This window comes from Paroedura picta, chromosome 8 (assembly GCF_049243985.1).
Source record: "Paroedura picta isolate Pp20150507F chromosome 8, Ppicta_v3.0, whole genome shotgun sequence".
NCBI lineage: Eukaryota > Metazoa > Chordata > Lepidosauria > Squamata > Gekkonidae > Paroedura > Paroedura picta.
Genome location: NC_135376.1, coordinates 56,889,649 through 56,909,307, shown reverse-complemented (window position 1 = coordinate 56,909,307; position 19,659 = coordinate 56,889,649). Strand labels below are relative to the sequence as shown.

At 41.3% G+C, this 19,659-nt stretch overlaps 1 protein-coding gene across 2 annotated transcripts; it reads left to right on the top strand.

Moving 5' to 3' along the window:
* Nucleotides 1–8,962: 8,962 nt before the first annotated feature.
* LOC143842646 (uncharacterized) lies at nt 8,963–16,011 on the top strand. 2 transcript variants are annotated; one of them, XM_077347860.1, is made up of 3 exons: nt 8,963–9,976; nt 10,942–11,080; nt 14,202–16,011. In XM_077347860.1, exons 2-3 carry the CDS (start codon nt 11,000–11,002, stop codon nt 14,658–14,660), a joined length of 540 nt encoding a protein of 179 aa, XP_077203975.1. In that variant the 5' UTR covers nt 8,963–9,976; nt 10,942–10,999; the 3' UTR covers nt 14,661–16,011. The 2 variants fall into 2 exon arrangements, with proteins under 2 accessions (XP_077203975.1, XP_077203974.1); XM_077347859.1 differs by lacking the exon at nt 8,963–9,976 and having other exon boundaries at nt 10,549–11,080.
* The last annotated feature ends 3,648 nt before the right edge of the window (nt 16,012–19,659 follow it).

Sequence of the window (19,659 nt, the reverse complement as noted above, 5' to 3'; positions counted from 1 at the left end):
ATCAGATTCCGGAAGCTAAGCAGGGCTGGTCTTGGTTAGTTGCTTGGATGGGAGACCTCCAAGAAAACTCATGTCATGACGCACAGCCAGGGAGTGGCAAACCAACTCAGAATGTCTCTTGTCTGGCTGCCAGGCCATCCTATGATTGTAAGATCTCCTGGGCACACTACACACAGGCCGTAAGATAAATAATATAATCAGACAGAGGTTCTGTCTATATGGCTTAGCTCCAGAAAACTACAGAGGTATGCTTGAAATATATGTCTTTCCCATCTCCTCTGTCCTGCTTCAATTCTTTTCACCCTCCCCCCCCCAAACCTCTTCCTGAAAATCAGAGGACTCCCAGAACCATGTGTAAGATGGCACAGGAGCTGCAGCAGGGTGGGGAGAACTGATGAATATAATAGTTGGCCTTTACACAAGCAGAAGTGTCCATCAGATTCCAAGCCTGTTTTATGAACAATATATGTAACTTCGCTTCTCATTTGACTTTGCCCTAGAAAACAGGTTTAAATTGGGTTAATAGGTTTTGTCTTTCCCAAGGAAACCTGGGGAAATTCTTCAGAATTTTTAGTCCCTAAACAAATATTTGTGTACAGTGCCTTCAATTCACAGTTAATTTATGGTAACCCCAGCCAGGGGCTTTCAAGACAAGAGAGAAGCAGAGATGGAATGCCATTGCATTCCTCTACAGAGCCTTCCTTAGTAGTCTCCCTTCCACATACCAACCCTGTTCAGCTCCCAAGATCTGATGAGATCAGGCTATACCAGTTTTCTTCCTTCCCCCTGTAAGCAAATAAGGATGTTGCAATGGTAACAAAATGCTGAATTCTGAGTGTCAGTATTGGTAATAAGGCATGGACTTTTTACGTTCCTGTTTTCAGTTCTATGATCTGACAGCTTTGGACCATTAAAAAAAAAAATCTTGTCAATGGCATCTATCAATATTTCCTCCATACAGAAGAGATACGCTCCAGCCAGAACACTGAAGGGGCTAGAGCAGCCTTTCTCAACTTTTTTACCATTGAGAAACCCCTGAAACCTTCTTCAGGCTTCAAGAAACCCTAGAAGTGTTGAAATTGTTCAGGACATGGTTGGGAAGCATAGCTGTGTACATGCCCACCTGGGGCCCCTCCCTTTCCCACTCCCTCTAGGCCCATCATTGGCCATTTTGGGAGTGGAGGGCAAGTTGACATGACCATATATAGTCTGACGAAGAGTGCTTGCACTCGAAAGCTCACGCCTTGAAAAAATCTTTGTTGGTTTTAAAGGTGCTACTGGACTCTGATTTCGTTATGACCATATATAGACATATTGCCCAACATTTATTTATTTATTTATTTATTTATTTATATACTGCCCTCCCCGAAGGCTCAGGGTGGTTCACATAAAACAGAAACAATACAGATAACTTAGTTTAACAATAATAAAGTGATAACAACAAGCAACATAGAACAGTAGAAAATACGGAGAACATTAACTCCCACCCATTTGGGAAACCCTTCTAGGATTGACCAAGAAACCCCAGGGTTTCACGAAACCCTGGTTGAGAAAGCCTGGCCTAGAGTGTCAGAAGTCCAGATATCCCCTTTGCCATGGAAGGTCACTGGGCAATCTTGGACTGGACTCTGACTTTCAGGCTAACGCACCTCAAGAGGTTGTTGTGAAGATATAATAGTGACAGGGAGAGCTGGTTTTGTAAGCTGGTTTTGGCACTCCACTGGGATATCTATATCTAACTAAATAGATGGTTTTGATCTTACTTTATGCTAACATCTGGTTCACAGAGGAAAGAGAGCCTGAGGGAGATGCATATGTCAAGTCAATAGGTATTCTGGCTAGTGTGGATTTTATACTCCCAAAAGAAGCCTGACTGAAGCCAGAGCTGCTCTAAGCCTCATTTTATGAAAATGAGGAAGTCTTCTGATTCCTTTCAGCCTGTGCTATTCCCTCCCTTTTTATCTGTAAAAGATGACAGTAAATATTAATCATGGAGATTAATTCTGCCAGAATACATTTTTCACTCAATTAAGACATTGATTGTAATCTGCATATAGTTGGAAGAAATTTAGAACGTTCGGGTTTTAAAAGCAAACACAGGCACACAGAAGAGAAAACTTCCCTTGTCCTTTTTTGAAATCCATTGCATTTCATCTCAGCCTTCCTCCAGGGGTCCTGAAGGCAGACTGTGGGTTTCTCACTTTGTCACAAGAACCCTGAGTAATAGGATAGGCTGAGAGTGTGATTGACCAAGATCATCCAGGGAGCTTTATGACTGGAGCTCCGTTCAATTCTCTTAACATCAAAGGCTTGAGAATATACTTCCTTCTCCAGAAGGAAAGAAGGCTATTTTGGGCCATTTCTGTAAATTTTGTTAACACTCCATCCTGGTGGAGGGTGACCTGCAGAGAGCCAGTAAATGTAAACATTAGTTTTTATTTTTTTTGGGGGGGGGATTGATTTCTAAAACGTTCACTTGGTTAAATATTTGGACAGTGCTCTCTGTAACAGCAGATCTCGACCCCCCAGAAAGGCTCATGCTAATTAGAAAGACAAGGAGAGGGCTCTTCACGAGGCTCAAAAGTGCATCACTGTCTCTTTTTTGAATCACCCACAATGTATATAATGCCTTGGCTTTAAGCATTTGTAGGTCATTTCCTCTGCTGCAGGGCACAGTTGTTTCAAGGCCTGGAAGCACAGAGGAGGACCAATATAATCATTGCGGATCTGTGTTTCCATTTTTAAACTAGTGATTACTCTGTAGGAATGTGACCCATCTGGGCTCAGACTCTTGCACAGTCCAATCAGTCATTCCCCTCCACGTGAACCATCGTTTGTAAATGAGCACCATCTGCTTCAGCTTGGGAGAGCATTATCTGTCTAATAAAGGCACAGAGACGTGCTAAAGTGGGCACGGAGTGAAAAGAGGCTATGGATTAAGGGCTTGGCTGTAAATTGAGATTTGGAAGATAGTGGTGATGGGAGAGGAATGAAATCCTTTAACCACAAAGGATACTGTTATGCATGAATACAAATGCATGAAGACATGTATTATCATGGAAAAAGATTAAAAGATCATTCTAACCTAAACTGCTCTGATTCATCTTCCTGGCCTCTTTCCCATCAGCACAGAATGGAGACATTAGATTTTATGTTTATCCTACTCTGCTCATCTGCTCCAATAAGAGTAGCTCTCACATACTCTCTGGTGATTGATTTCATTTTGATTGGCAATTGTTTCAAACTAGTGTCTTTTTGTAATGTCTCCCCACATTCACCCAGCTGTTTCTTAAAACTCTTATGATTCATTTCTAAATTAGTATGCCCCAGTGGATACAATTAGTTGAGTTCTGACTGACAAGAGTTTATGCTGGAAGACACTATTGAAACCTTTAATGTCCTCTTGGACTTCTGTTGGACTGGCTGTCACTGACTATAAATTGCTCTATGGAATTATTATCTCTCAAGGGATAATGGCCTCCACATAATATATCTTTAGGAATTTCCCCTCATGTCTGTGGTAAAGATCACAGAGACTAGGCAAGGCATCCTAGAATATCATCTGGGAATGACATCACATCCTCCCCAAACTCTGTCCTCTCCAGGTACTACTCCCCAAATTTCCTAGCATTTGTAGAAGCAGTGCTGGGAACCTTAACTATTAGTATTGGTTACGTGATAGGATCATGGCATTCAGGTTACCATATGCTCGCTTTCTTATTCAACAAACCTGAAAGCTATGGCATTGCTTTTATAAACAAGTACCTTTTGTCATAGGACAAATTGTCCTGTAATAGGTTTTACATAAACCCCTTAATCATATACATCTGGGCGCAATGAGAACAACTTTACATTGAAATGTACTGTCTGTACCTGGAGGGAACCTTATTGCATTCAAATTTCATTTTGTAATGTTGTGTAGCTGTGGACAGTGAGACCCAGGATCACAGACCCAGGAGCCTATACAAAGCTGCTAACCTTCGCATTACTGACAGCCCTGGGTCCTTGGAAGTAAGGCCAGATGGGAAGGCATTGCTAAGCATATCATTAGGCTGAGAAAATTCGAACTTTGGCTTCTATTGATGCAAAAACATGCTCTTCCAGGCTGGTTGTTTTTCATGTGTCCTTTCTGGTCGGTCTAGACTTCCTTTAGTCAAGAGTTAGAACATAAAACAGCTGAGATTTACAGCTACATAGGTGGGGCATACACTTTATGATACAATATTACAATCCAACCATCTTTTACAACATAATGGAGCTATAGAAACACCTGCAACGAAACTACTTTTGCTCAAGACCAGCCATTTTATCTGGAATTGCTACTTACTATAATTCAATGTGGTACATGTCAACATCTTTAAAAGGTTCATTTGTAGCAATTTTTTTAAAAAAACTTAAAACAATGCCAGATTGTTCTTTGTAGAATAATAATATTAGCATTACAACTATAACAAAGGTAATAAACTATAACAATACGAACAGGTCCAGAGCAGAACACAGGAGTGGATTTTTGGGAGGGAGAGAGCAGGGTCCCTGTTGATGTTGCTGGCTGCTCGGTCTCAACCAAATGCCTGGTGGAAGAGATCCCTTTTGCAGGCCCTGCGGAACTGCGTTAGTTCCGTGAGGGCCCTAATTTCCTCCAGGAGGTCATTCCACCAGGTGGGGGCCAGGCAGAGAAGGCTCTGGCCCTGGTTGAGGCTAGGCGGGGTTCTTTAGGGCCAGAGATCATTAGCCAGTTGATGGTGGTAGAGCGTAAAGCTCTTTGAGGGGCAGGGAGGTGGTCCCTCAGGTACACTGGGCCCTGACTGTGTATGACCTTAAACGTAATTACCAGAACCTTTAGCCTGATCCAGAATTCAACTGGCAACCACTGTAGTGGATGGAGAATGGGCCAAATGTGGACCCTCCATGGTGTTGCTGTGAGGACCCTGGCTGCTGCATTTTGAACCAGCTGTAGTTTCCGGATCAAGACTGAGGGAAGCATAGAGTGAGTTACAGAAGTCCAGTCTAGAGGTGACCGTTGCATGGATTACTGTGGGTAGGTGTTCCGGGGCCAGGTAGGGCGCTAGTAATTTGGCTTGGCGAAGTTGGTAAAACACCAGCCAAGCTACTTTTGTGACCTGGGCTTCCATTGTAAGGGAAGCATCCAGGATCATGTCCAGGTTCCTGGCGGAATGAGCCATTAAGAGCTAGCCATTCAGGGTGAGCCATTGAGAGCTGGCCAGGCAGATGTGCTTCCTCCTACCCAGCCACAGGATCTTTGTCTTTGTAGGATTGAGTTTCAGATGGCTCTTTTGGGGCCATCTCGTCACTGCTTCTGGGCAGCTGGCTAATGTTGCTGGGGGAGAGTCAGGGTGGCCATCCATCATGAGCAAGAACTGGGTGTATCTGCATATTGATGAAAAGGTTGAATTGAGAAAGGACTGCTCCCTGTAGGACTCCGCAAGTAAGCTGTCGGTGGTTTGATGTTCTCTTTCCTATTGCAACCCTCTGTCCGTGACCCCAGAGGAAGGAGATCAGCCAATGAAGGGCTGTCTCTCATATTCTGGTGTCGGCAAAGCAGTGAGCTAAGAGCTCGTGATCGACTGTGTCGAATGCTGCTGAAAAGTCTCGTAATATCAGTAGCGCCAACCCACCTTGTTCCAACTGGCTACGGAGATTGTCCGTCAGGGCAACTAGCACTGTCTGTACCCCAGGGCCAGGCCAGAAACCTGACTGAGATGGGTCTAGGACTAAAGCCATTAGTTGGTTTGCGACAGCCCTTTCTACCACCTTCCCCAGAAATGCTAGGTGAGAGACGGATCGGTCTTGTGGGTCTAAAGATGTTTCTTTCAGTAGTGGGTGTACTCTTTAAGTCCCTCCGGGAATTCTCCCATTCTGACAGATATGTTGATTATCTCCCGGAAGGGGTCCCTTATCCTTATATCAGATGTTTTTACATATAAATAAGGGAAAGAATATTGGTCTTAAGAATGCACAGGCTTTGCTTCTGGTTTTTCTATGTCATTTGACTGTGCCGAAAATCCAGCATGGCTCATCTTATGTGTCTTCCTGTGTTCTCTAGTTGTGCCATTTCCAGTAAAAGTAATGGAGTATTTTGGATTGTGTCTGAGGGTAAACATCACGTGTTGAACCTCTTGCACGGCAGATCTCAATGACTTTTGGAGCATGATGTATCAATTTATACCAGCACTTTAATGCTTGTCCTGAGAAACATGTGCCTGGAATGGGGATTTATTACTCACTGAATAGTTTGCCTTAGAAACAGGACAAAATAGTGTTTATTTAATTAATTTATTATATTTATAAACCACACTCCCTTACGCCTTAGAGAGGTTTACTTTTTAAACAGATTTCTGATGATGATGGTAAGGCTGATGCCAACTCAGTTTCCTGGCTATAGGGAGGCTAACAAAGTGAATGAATAAAATAGACTGCATTCTTTACTGTTTTTGGAGAACAAGTTCAATTTGGCTGCAGAAGTGCCAGTGTCTTGGTCTAAGTATTCACATTTAGAAAACACATTCAAAATAGTATCTGGCTGAGGGGCCCAGATTTTCTTTTGCGTGTTCACATTCATCGGATTGGCATCTTGACTATTGATTTTTTCCCTGTGAATCATCTGTCACTATGGCTTTACAGCCCTTGTAAGCCTTAATGTACAACATGTGTTCTCTGTTTTTCACATTCACAGGTGTGAATTGTTTAGGCTGCTCTGAAAAGTTGAGCTAATGGTTGGTTGGACCAGCTTTGTGTCAGAGCCTTAACCAGAGTAGCCCTTGAGTCACTTTTGATTTAAAGGGAAAATGGATTCTATTACAGTGGCATTGATTCCATGCATGTTTGCGTGTATTAGTTGGAAGTCGGTCTGCTATGTTTTCTAATTAAGTGCTTCAGATTTAAATGTAGGATGGGGTAGCCTTTGGCCAGTAGGAGCTGGAATTGCATTTTGCACTTCTCAGAGACAGGATGAGTGTGGTCAGGTTTAGGAAAAAAAGCCTTGTTCAAAAGCAAATTCTGCATAGGCATATTTTGTATGTTATGACAGCTAGTTACTGTGGCACCAAATGACATGAAGCCATGATAGTTTGACCATTTAGAAGAAGAAGAGTTGGTTCTTATGGGCCTCTTTTCTCTATCAGAAGAAGTCTCAAAGTGGCTTACAATCACCTTCCCTTTCTTCTCCCCACAACAGACACCTTGTGAGGTGGGTGAGGCTGAGAGAGCCCTGATATCACTGCTCGGTCAGAACAGCTTTATCAGTACTGTGGCAAGCCCAAGGTCACCCAGTTGGCTGCATGTGGGGGAGCGGGGAATCAAACGCAGCTTGCCAGATTAGAAGTCAGCACTCCTAACCAAGATACCAAGCTGGCACTCCTCATTTAGGAGGAGGAGCCTGTGAACTGGGTACTTAGGGAATGTTAAGGTGAACCTTTCCTGTCTTCCCTTTGCCTCAGCCCCCTTCTGTGACATCCACTGTGTTTGGTCCATCCTTTGAACTTGTGCATCTTTGGGGGGGGGGGGGATCATGAGGAAGATGGAGGAAAGGGAAGGTGGGAAAGGTCCACCCTGTTGGGATTTTTTCACTTGCAGTTTGTAGGATCTACAATCCTTTGTAGTTTGTAGGATCTACAAAACAATAGAGTCAAAAGTGACTTCCTAGGTCATCTAGTCCAACCCCCCCACACACAATGTAGGATACTCACAACCCTATTGCTCATCTGCTGTAACCTGCCACCCCCTTGAACCTTCACAGAATCAGCCTCTCCATCAAATTTGATGAAGAACCTACCACCTCCTGAGAAAGCCTATTCCACTGAGAAACTGATTTATCAGGAACTTCTTCCAGATTTTTAGATGGGATTTCTTTTGAATTAATTTCATTTTCTTGTGTTTTGCAAGAAACTAGACCACTTAACTACATGTAGCTGGTTCTTACAATGTTCTATACGTAAAGTGCATACTAGCAAAGAAACTGGTTCCATTTGATTTATGGATAGAATCCACATATTTGGGAGTCAGCTCCAGCCTGCATGAAGCAAGTAAATTTTGTAATTCTGCCCTCAAAAGAAAAAAAGACAACTGATAAAGCATTAATCTTGAACCCCCTTTTTATATGACAGTGGCACAGCTAGTATGAACAAGGTCACACATTTTTCATTAATCACAGCAAGCAATTACCAGAAAGATGCCTGTTTCCTCAATACAAGGAAGCAGAAACTGAGGAGAGGAAGAGGGAGACTAGAAATGTGCTTTTATGACAGAGGTAATAATTATAATAACAGGTTTGGGATCTGCATGTTTCAGAGGAAAGGGGTGCATTTTCTGTTCTGACAGTAAGTATCCCATTTGTAGAGACCCTGGGTGAGGGCTCTTGGTTTATAACGGGATTCCCTCTCATAAAACTGCTATGTCAACTGCAGCTCTTTGTAGAACAATTAATCATTCCCCTGAAGCAGATGGCGACGGTAAGCAGTATCATTAGCACCTTGATCCCCTGCTTTACAAGAGAGGAAGAATAATTCCTTGTGTCACATGTGGAATTAGTCTGATTCTGACTGTGGCTGTTTTTCTTTCTTCTGTGCTATGTAAAGCTCCTTCAGTCACTAACCAGATTTCACATAAACGTTTCCCAGAAACTGATACAACTTGTCACCATGAAGGGCGTACCTACAGAGGACCAGTCTGCTGCAGTACAATCCCCTCTTAAGAATACATATAGAAAGGGGGAAATTGGAGAGTAAATAACCCCCGATACAATGATATCATGATTCTAGGGAAGCCAGCTGCTACACTCCTATTGTATCCCTTCAAATTCTGAATTGCAGCAGGGTTCTTCCCCCCCTCCCACCAAGCGAAAAGCTAAAAGATATAATGAGGATTCATGACCGGCTATCCATATATCTTATTTTAAATCATTTGGTCTTTTTTAGTTGGATCATGGCTATGGTGCCAGGGAGAAGCTGTTTTCTGTGCTGTTGGTCTGAGAAAAATCTGTATCTAGTTCCTGAGGAAATAGCATAGAAGGAATGGGTTGACTCTCTCAGTGCCATGGGTCTGATCTAAACTGGCCCTTCTGCATGACTACCACGGGTTACAATGTATTATAACAGAGGTCCCTAACCTTTTTGAGCCTGAGGGCACCTTTGGGATTCTGACACAGTGTGGTGGGCACAGCCGCAAAATGGTTGTTGCTGTAGTATACCTTCAATCACACAGCAAAGATCCTTGTGCTGTGGTTACCGTTGCTGTCAAAGTCAACATTTTTAAATATATGCAGAGCCAATTTAATCTACAATGGTCAATCAGAAGCATCCCTTGAGCTCCATCTACTTCCTAAAAATTTGGTGGGAAAGGTATTGCTTAAAGCTGGATTATAGCTATCACCAGATGACGTTAAATTTTCATTCATTCATTCATTCATTCATTCATTCATTCATTCATTCATTCATTCAATTTATATACCACCTCTCACTGTGATGTCTCAGGGCAGTGTATGTGTTCTAACTAGGACAAAGTCTTTTTTCCATCTTTACTTTCTTTTGTTTATCTCTTACCTTTATTCCAGGGGAACATATTTTGATGGGGTTCTCTCATTTTTTCATAATTGTAACACTGTGAGGCAGGTTATACTGAGAGAGAATGAAAACAGAATCCCAGCATTATAAGGCAAAAGGGTCTGAAGAAAGTACAGTTCAACTATCTTTGTCCATTGTATCTTAATTATTTCAGTACAACAAATATGTGATAAAATAGATATTGGCTAGGCTACAGATAAATCACTTCTACCTCCCAAAGCTCATGTTATGAGAGTGGCTCTAGACTGGTTTTCTGTTTGCAGATACGTCGCTGATTTATTGATTTGGGGACATGAAACTTGACTTGATGGTATAGTTTGAATATTTTTAGTCCTGGCGGAAAAGGAACATGAACTACAAAGATGTTATTCCCTAAACATATTACTGAAGAATCTGAGGTAGGAATCCAGAGTTCAGTATTTGTCATTCAGATGCCTGAGAATGCTCAGACTTTAGAAGCCCTGGTAGTGGAAGCAATTGGGAAATAAGGTTAATGAAAAAGCAATTGGTTAATGTAACCATCCCCTCCCCCTGAATACAGTTCTGTGAAGGGCATTTTTCTGGCCTAAGAATCTTTTAAATAAGGTTACCAGATGCTGTAGTACCTGTTGAAAAGGATGCAAATAGATTTGAATTGTTAAATAATTGTTACAATTTAATTGTAATAAATGCTGCAATTTATTAAATACAGATTGCAAGACTTATTATTTCCTTAATAAGTGATGTCAAGTGACTCTATTAACTCTAAAGGGGGGGGGGAATCTCCCTTTCTCTGGGGATCCTTTTCCTCTATATTTTTAGTGTCGTTTTTTAAACCTGTATGCTAGCAGGACTAATGTTCTGGCATTATCTAACATGCAGCATAAACTCATACATGTCCCACAAATCACAAAGGCTGTGATCTTTGCCACTGATGTCACTTGAGAGTTTCTGTGCTATGCTTGTGGCTGCAGCCCAACTAAGCCTCTCTACTTGTCATCAGAAGGGCACTCACAGTTTGACAGCAAAGTGGAAATGCACATCGGCGGGCGGCGTTTCCTTAATCCCTGCAAATAACCCAGCACCTAAACGTCATTTCCATTGGTGATGACTTTCTTGTCTTCCCATGAAAAGCTGGCCACTGATACGTGCAGCATTGACATCTACAGCATTTCAGGCTTTTGGACAGTCCAAAAGACTGTGCACACCTGTGACTTCTCAGAAACTACTTGAGCACTGGATGTCTGCAGCGCAGTTAAGCCACAGCCTATCCATGGTTTTAAAGTTTTAAAGGAGAGTTTGCTTAGCGTTGAAATGGAATAGGGAAATTCAAGGAATGCTCAAGGGCCTGCTTTTTGAGAGACTGTAAAGTGCTTTATTACAGACAAAAGTCGACCGACTGAGGGCACTGCCATCTTTCCAGGACTCCGGCTTGGCAACTAATGGCACGGAGGTCATCAAACGGTGTCAGCTCATGCACCCTACCTAGCATCCCAGAATATCCAGGGTTCCAGGATATAAAGGTATGTATCAGAAGTGTTCAGGTGGGGATACAAAAGGGGTTTTTAATAGTGTGTATAAGACTTTTTCAAAGAGAAAGAAGACCAAGTGGTTCATCCATGGACAAATATTATCCTTAATATTAAAGCTTTGCATTTGTTTTAGTCATGATGTAAATAAGTACTTTTGAGACTGTGGAGTCCAGTTACAGTGTTTTTATATATGTGTGGTATGTAGTAACTGCCAACCAGTTTGCAGGTCAAAGGCAGATGAGTGGTTGTTCCCTGTTCACCAACACTTGTTCCCTCAGTATCCATCTAGGTAGTTGGGACCTAGAATACAAAGGGAGATTGTATGAAAAGAAGGGACAATTCATGCAAAGCAAGGCTAAAAAGCTGGAAGGAAAAGTTGACCACCTAATATGTGGACCAGCAAATTTGCCCCGTGAACCCAGTCTACATTCTGAGCTGGTATTGTGGGTCAACAATATATGTTGTTTTGATTGTTCACATGTATTGTTGCTTTGCCACAAGTAACATTATTTGAAGGCTGATGCAAAAATGTTTTACACTGTCACCATGTAGGGCAGGTTCAATCATTTTTTCCCCAATCAAAACTTCACAATTGGGAAAAATGATAATGTTGATGTTAGCCATTCAGTTGAGTCTGATTCTGGGCAATCCTATGGCTCAACTGTTGCCACAATTTCTAATCTTTCACCGCTTCTTTTAGTTGTATAATGTTCTGGCCGGTGTCCATTTTGATCGTGTCAGAAAAATAAGTCATCTAAAACTATTTATGGAAGAATAAGTCATCTAAATATAATTTTTTGACTGGTGCAGCCAGTTGTAGATACCCTATCAAGGACTAGGAGAAGCATGCCCAAATTTGGATTCACAAATTTGCATTCAGGCAGATGATGGTAATCTGCACCAGAAAGTAAAACACTCATTAGCATACTGAACAGGTATCAGCTTCCTCAATATTCTAATTTAGGGTACATTCTGATCACTTATCCACTGCTTTAATGAGTATTTTGGAAGAGTGGAGCTGAAAAGACTGCCCCATAGGTTTCACTTAAACTCTGATCATCTGGAAAATTTCCCTTCTAGCAGAATCCAAGAAACTGACAGAATTGAATAATTAAAGCTTTCTTTTGCTATACAATTTATAAGTGATTTTGAAAAACAGGATCAGCTTTGCATTACTTTTCCTTGAGAAAGAAATAGCCAATTGTGAGTAGGTTAAAATTGACTCTGTATAGAGATACTGTCCTTTCCTCTAGAGCTACAATGCATTTAGTAGGGCTCTCCTGCCACTATAAATCCAGTGGATTTCGAGGAGGCAAATATTACACACTGGGATGAAGTGCAAATGAAAATGGAGCCTGGAAGAACAGACATTAATGAATCTGCAAAGTGACTCAAAAGAGTATTGTGAGAATAATTAACCGCAACATAGTTGGGAATCCTTTAGAGAATATGTACATTTTCACAGAGTAGGTCCTTCAGTACTAACTCCGCTTTTTAAAAAAGCCAGTTGAGAAAAATGAAAACTTGACTGTTAAGATGACTTATAACAAAAAGTCAGTTAATGACAAGCTTAAATCCTGAAAACACTTATTAAGGAAATTTTAAAATTTAAATAGCTAGTAAGAGGTGAGGTAATTTCCCCTTATGACATGCTTAGGTATACATAAGATGTTTTCAGTGTACTTCTAAAATGTAAGGTATGAATATTATTTAGGCATGTTCATCAGAGAGCTGGGATTGGTTGCAGTTCCCAGCTACTTGTGCACTTAGTATCAAGCCTATAACATGTTAAATAGCCCTAAATGTACTCAGGATCAAAGCATTAAATGATTTCAATATTGTCATAGATGGATATGTCAAAACTGCTAATATTGAGACTGACAAAAGAAATATTTGTATACTTCATGCAATGATATCAAAATGCATTAAGTCAATCCAGCTTGCCCTCAACCAATGGCAGGGCATCTTACAAAGCTGGAATAGACCCTCTGTTTTGCTATTTATAACTTCAGGCCTCAGTCTAATTAGTTTCCAAGGCAGCAGGAACCCAAAAATATCCACTGTGTGTGCGTGTAAAGTGCCAACAGGTCACACTGGACTTACAGTGACTTCATACAGTTTTCAAGGCAAGGGATGAAGAGAGGGGGTTTGCCATTGCTTTCCCCTGCATTGTGACCTGGTTTTCCTTGGAGGTTTCCCATCCAAATACTAAGCAGGGCTGACCCTGCTTAGCTTCTGAGTTGTGATGAGTTAGCTTGGGCTCAATATCCATTACAACAAAGGAATAATATCTTTCTTAAGCTCGCATTCTATCAAATTATAATATATACCATGGAAATCTTGGCTGATGTAACTGAAATGCAAAGTACCAGCCAAAGAAATAGTTACAATACAGTTCACTGGTTCAATAAACTGGACATTTCATGAAGGCAAAAAAAGAGTATCTGTATGTGATCCAATAAGACATGTCTGTATCCCATTGAAATGAATAAGATTAAGTCATAGCACAGTGCTTAAACCTCAGGGTGGGGTCTCACTTTTTCCTGGTGTCCCATGTCCTTAGCTCAATAGGTCTCTTAGGTGTGATCCAGTGAAAACTGAACACTTAAGTCCCATTGGCTGCAACACTTTCCTGAGTGTAAGGACTTCTGCACAAACTTGCTTAGGATAGCTATCATTCATTTCAGAGAAAGGCCTTCTTTTCTAAACCTTCAAATTTATGGAAATAGAATTTAGTGGATCACCATTATGCTTTAGTGGATCACCATTTTTTTTAAGTTTCATGTTCAATTGACAAACTGTGAGGCCTTGTTTCCAAAACAGCCATTTTTTCCCCAGGTGAACTGATTTCTGTCATCTGGGGATCAGTTGCAAATTATGTCAGGAGATCTTCAGCCACTGTCTAGGAGTTGGCAACCCCAAGCTGTGGTGAGATGCCATAATCTAAATTTAATCCAAGGAAAGTGTAGATCAGGTCCCTTTTGGGTAGCTGCCCCAGATTGATTGGCAATGGTAATCTTCCATGATCATCATAAATAGGCACTATGCTTATTTGAGGTGCTTCTAAAGTGGGAATTATTCCAGAAGTTGCAACTTTGGCTTTGTACTTCAGGATCCAGGGAGAACAAGACCTGAACATCTGCCAGATACAAGTTCTGTGGTCCCAAACAGAAGCCCGGGATGCTTTGAAGATGATTTTACAGAAGGTTACAAAACTCACAATCATTTTTGTGATAAAAGTTTGCAAGACTATTTCAACGAGAGGCTCTCAGAGCTTAGAAACTATGAGCCAAAAACATCTAATGCGAAGATGAAAAGCCCTCCAAATGAGAACCAAACCCCCAGCTACTCAAGTGGGAGAGCAAGGCACCAAAGCAACTGTAGTGAAGTGGTAAATGCCGACCATATCAAGTTGCCTGATGAATCCTGTGATCCGGCAAATCAGGCCAGTGAAAGCATGGCAGCTTGTAGTGATCAAGGCAATGTGCAGAATGTTGAAGACTGCTGCTATTTGGAACATTTGACTATGAACATCAAAGCTCCTTTGGAAACATTTTTGCAGGAGAAATGATGATGGAATTTTGGTAAGGTATTTATTCAAAACTGAAAACCTATAAGAATTAGGTCTGGACCCAATGCACCCGAGGGACCACCTCACTATCTATACCCCCCAAAGAGCTCTATGCACTGCCACTTTCAGCTGGACTGGCTGGTGATCCCTGGCCTCAAGGAAGCATGTTTGATCTCAACCAGGGCCAAAGCTTTCTCTTTCCTGGCCCCCCACTTGGTGGAATGAGCTTCCGGAAGAGATCAAGGCCCTGTCAGAGATAGCACATTTTCAAAGGACCTGAAAAATTGAGCTCTTCCACCAGACATTTGGTTGAGGTCAACTGAACCAACAACATCCACTGAGCCCCCATGAACTGAACAACATATGGGATCATAGTTAATCAGGTTAATATTGTTCCACCAGTTATTGGAATATTATTGAATCACTGTCGTTACTGTTGTTTTATTCGATGCTGTTGCTGAATGGCATTATATTTACTCCCATTTTCTATGTAAACTAACATGAGCTGCAAGGGAGGGTTGCAGATAAATAAATAAAGTAAGTACATAAGTAAATAAATAACTTGAGGATACCTACAGCCCATATGCCGTAGTTCTTATGTACCAAGCGGTAACAAGGACACATTTGTTCAAAGATTATGTTTCTGGTGCATGATGGGATTCTTGGCTTTTAGTTCATTATTCCAATTCATGATGGGATACAATCAACAAATAATGTCTGAGCCATAACAATATACAGGAATTATTGTGCTGAAGTGACATTCAGAATATTTTCCAAATACATTAAATATCAGCTCCAGTATTTCAGATTGGCTATGTGAAAGGTGCACCTTGGATATAGGTTTCTGTATCTGCTTTGCTGCTTATTAAAAAAAAAAAAGCATGCATTAGAGTGCTCTCATTTTGTCTACTGCAAATGATTGTTTTTTTTCCTACTGCAGGATTTTGTGCTGTCCTGCTTATAGAAATGTTTTTTTTAAATAAATAATGTGACCATTAAACAGAAAAAAAGAACTGAGGTGAATATTTGCAATTATTGAACATTTGTCGATTAAAAAAAATCACCAGTAAGTCTTTCAAATGGACAATTTCACAGCAGAAGTCCTATTTACATTCAGGGGCCAGGAGTTGATGGTGGGCTACAGTCCACCTCATTAGCCTTTCTTGGAGCCAGCAGGAAAGGGGTCCGCTCACTTCTACAGTTGCTCCCAAATATGCCTTGCACACCAAAATGATTTGCAGCAGCCCTTCTGAATTTTTAATGCTTTAGCCCTGCTGGCATTGTTAGATTCTTTTGATTTTTCGTAGTCTCTATACTCTAAAATGTTAATTAGCCTTATCACTATTGCATGCCAACCATCAAACAGCATTTTACAGGGTTCTTCAATGAGAAGAGCATCTCTTTTAATACTATTTTTCCTCTGTACTGTGGAAGGGAATGCTGCTTGAGTTCTCGGACACAATCTTAACACTCAGTAGATGACGTAATGAGGTCCAGCACTGAACATGGAATTGTACTGTGTAAGATATACCATGACCTCTCAGTCATCAATACTATCAAGCACGAAGGACCATTACACACAAACATTCATATATCTAGTATTGAAATAAAACATAATTGGATGTCAAATACAGCTAGCAAATAATTGGAGAATATTCAGGCAGACAGACTATATTGCTATGCATTACCACAGTGTAATAATGCTATCTGACAGATGAAGTAGGAAATTGAATCCCATTGTAAATTTTATGGCCACAGAAAGTGTGGTAGCTGCTTGCTCAGAGTTTAAAAGCTGCTGCCTTCTGTCTTGCTACCTGCAGCTATGCTGACATAATAATCTGTGTCCAGTGATGCTTTTAAAACCAACAAAGTTAATGGTGAGTATAAGCATTCATGTGGACATGAAAGCTTATACCCACAATTAAACTTAAAGATGTCACTGGACTTAAAATTTGTTCTGCTGCTTCAGACCAACAGGGCTACTCACCTGAATCTGTAATAATTTGTGCTGCATCTGCTGATTTGAATATTACAAAATCAGGATTGAAATGCTGATTTCAGAATACAAGATTTGACATTGGGAACACAGGTTTGGGAGCATATTCTGGGACTTATAAGGAGATTTTGTATAAAATCTTCCCTTTTCTCTTGGTATTTGATATTATTGTAAAGCTTCTGGAGGACATAAATGTGATACATTTTTGTATACAATGAGATAATACAATGCTCAGGGACATGTATTTGCTGTTTTCCCCACTGATGTGGTTTCCTGAAAACCTTTCCCCTCAAAGCAAATAGCAGTCCTCAGTTTAATCTGCCACATTAGAATAGATGTTTCAGAGGAACCTGGAAGGCTTCACTTTTGGATCTTTAGCAGCACCCATTCAGAAACAGCTGCACCCATCTGAGGAAAATGATAGACTGGGAACTTTCTGATATCTTTTAACTGGCTTCAGCCTGCATTATAGCCATTTTGTGCATGGTCCTCCCTCCCCATGGGAAGCATTTTGTGCTGGAGTTTACTCATATTCTCAAAATTCCCAATGTGTCCAAAGGGACACTGCTCTGTAGTCACATAAAGCACAGCATTTTATTTTATTATTACATTTATATTCCACTGGCTCACAGCAGATGGAGTAAAAGAGATGGGACAATCGCCAATGGAGGCTACTCAGTTCTCATACTGAATTTTTTCTTTGCCTCTGAGACAAACTTGATAGAGGTCTTGCCTGAGGTAGGCTGGGCACTGTCCTCGAGGGTGCTCTGTTACTTTCTCCCATGTAAGAAAATAGCTGTCCTATGTCCTATAAACAGCTTCACTTGAATTCCATTTTGTATGACTGCCAGAACAGATCACCTTTTATGACAGTGGGTAACCCAGCCTTCATGGGAACCCAAAGTGTTTATGCATACAGAAATGCCTAGTGCTTACCGTAGGAGCCTGTGCTTTGTATATATATTTTATAATTGTGTCTGACTAACCACCCCAATGCCTCCTTGTGGCAAACTAGCCTTCAAGATTTCTGCAATCATTGTGTGTGCTCTGACCTCCTGGGATATATCAACTGATAATATCACAGACGTATAATCGGTAACAGTATATGAAAACAGCAGAATATCATAATGTATCTTAACTCAAGTATTCTGAAGCAAAGTGATCATTAGCAGTCATATAGAGAAAATGGAAGAGGCACATTCAGAACTGAGGGACATACCTGAGTATAGCATGCACACACACACACACGCATATCTAGCCTATTTGGCAGCTCTTCGTGATGCAGGGGCCACTTGATGGGGGGAGCCATTATGCAGTCTTCCAGTCCTTGTGGAAATTGTTCCATAGCTGCCTTGGCCATGTTGCTGTGGGCAATGGGAGCTGCACTGTCCTGAGCAGCCTTGAGCCTCTCCCACCTCATGCAGTGCCCGGCTTCAATCCCTCCTTCCTTCCCTTCTGGCTTGAGACTGCTTAGGAAAGCAGATAGGAGGAACCACCCCTGCCTCCCTTCTAGGCCCAGCTACTGGCTGCCTGGTCCTTCATCTCCACAGCCAGCCGCAGCTTGCCTAGGGAAACTGTGCCTGCCAACTTACCTGTGTGGCCATCCCCCAGCAGGGAGCCTCTGGGCCTGGGAAGGTGGTGGCACAAAACACCGATGCAGAGGAGAAGGGTTAGCAGGGTGGCCAGGCAGGCAGGTGAAAGAATCCCGGTGATGGGGTAGCCCATAGACAAAGAACACACCAGTGTTGGGACTGGAGGGCCGTGAACAGTGGTATTCCCCATGTGGAAGGAAGATTTATTGGGCTTCTAGGCCATTCCTCTCCAAAATAGTCTGGGTGGGGGTTACTTAGAATAGTTTCAGATGGAGGCAGTGAGGTGGACTCTTCCTTGGGGGATGTGAAGTGCTCAGTGGTGTTCCCCCCCCCATGTGGTGCCCAGGATATACGCCCTGCTTGCCACACTCCAGATAGAAACCTGGCACACATTTATGATTTGTATTCTAAGTTTCAAAAATAAATTAAACACTTTGGCCAAGTTCTTTTTTCCAAAGAAAAATATAAAAACTACACACATTATCTTTTTATTCTATTCTGAATGAAAGATTAACAAGAATTACAAGAATCAAAAAGGAAATGACTTCTTTACTGTTTGCCAAATGCAAAAATTTTATTAATTGGTACATGTAAGATAATACATTTTGAGGCTCCTCACTAAAGTCCTATTGATTTAAGCATGGTTCGACCAATTAAATGTTTTAAATGCACTGATTAAAAATGAATCATAAGTAACCCTGAAGAAATGATATTTCTTAATGCAAACTACCTTTTTAAAGTTTGCCTGTGAAAAAGACAGGAACGAGACCTTCTCAGCACGTTTCTTCTGTCTTGTGATAATTTTTTTCCCTTAAAATTGGTAAAAATGCAACAAGAATTGTAAATATTTAGGATAATGTATCATTTAAAATTATTAATGGTTTGTGTAACCAATTTACAACTCAGGTAAACACACAACTTTTCATCACAGAACTATGGCAAGGTATGCTTTTCCCTGAATTCTGTTTAGTATTTTGGTTTGTTGTCTTCAGATATGGACTACCTGTGCTTGATTCTGCCCATGCACTACAGGGATTTATTAGATTACTGCAGCTCCTCATATTCCAGACAGGCCGGCCCTCTTAAGTGTGAGTAGCTATTAGGGATGGGTGCTCAGAAATTAATTAATAAACATCTTAATTAAGTTCCCTTTTAAAAACCAGCATCTGATTGCTAACAATTATGATGGCAATACTGGAAACCTTGGAAAAACCATTCTCCTGGTACTTCCGGTGTTTTTCACACTGGCTCTAGGTGGGCAGTCAGGGAGGAGGGGAAAGAGGGAAAAGAATAATGGAGCAGGTAACCTCGGTGAGGGTTCTCTTTCAGCTCAAAGAGTAGATGTTCCCACCTAAGAGGCTGAGCCCCACAGCCATTTCGAAGCACCATTTTTCTTACTTTTTGCCAGCCA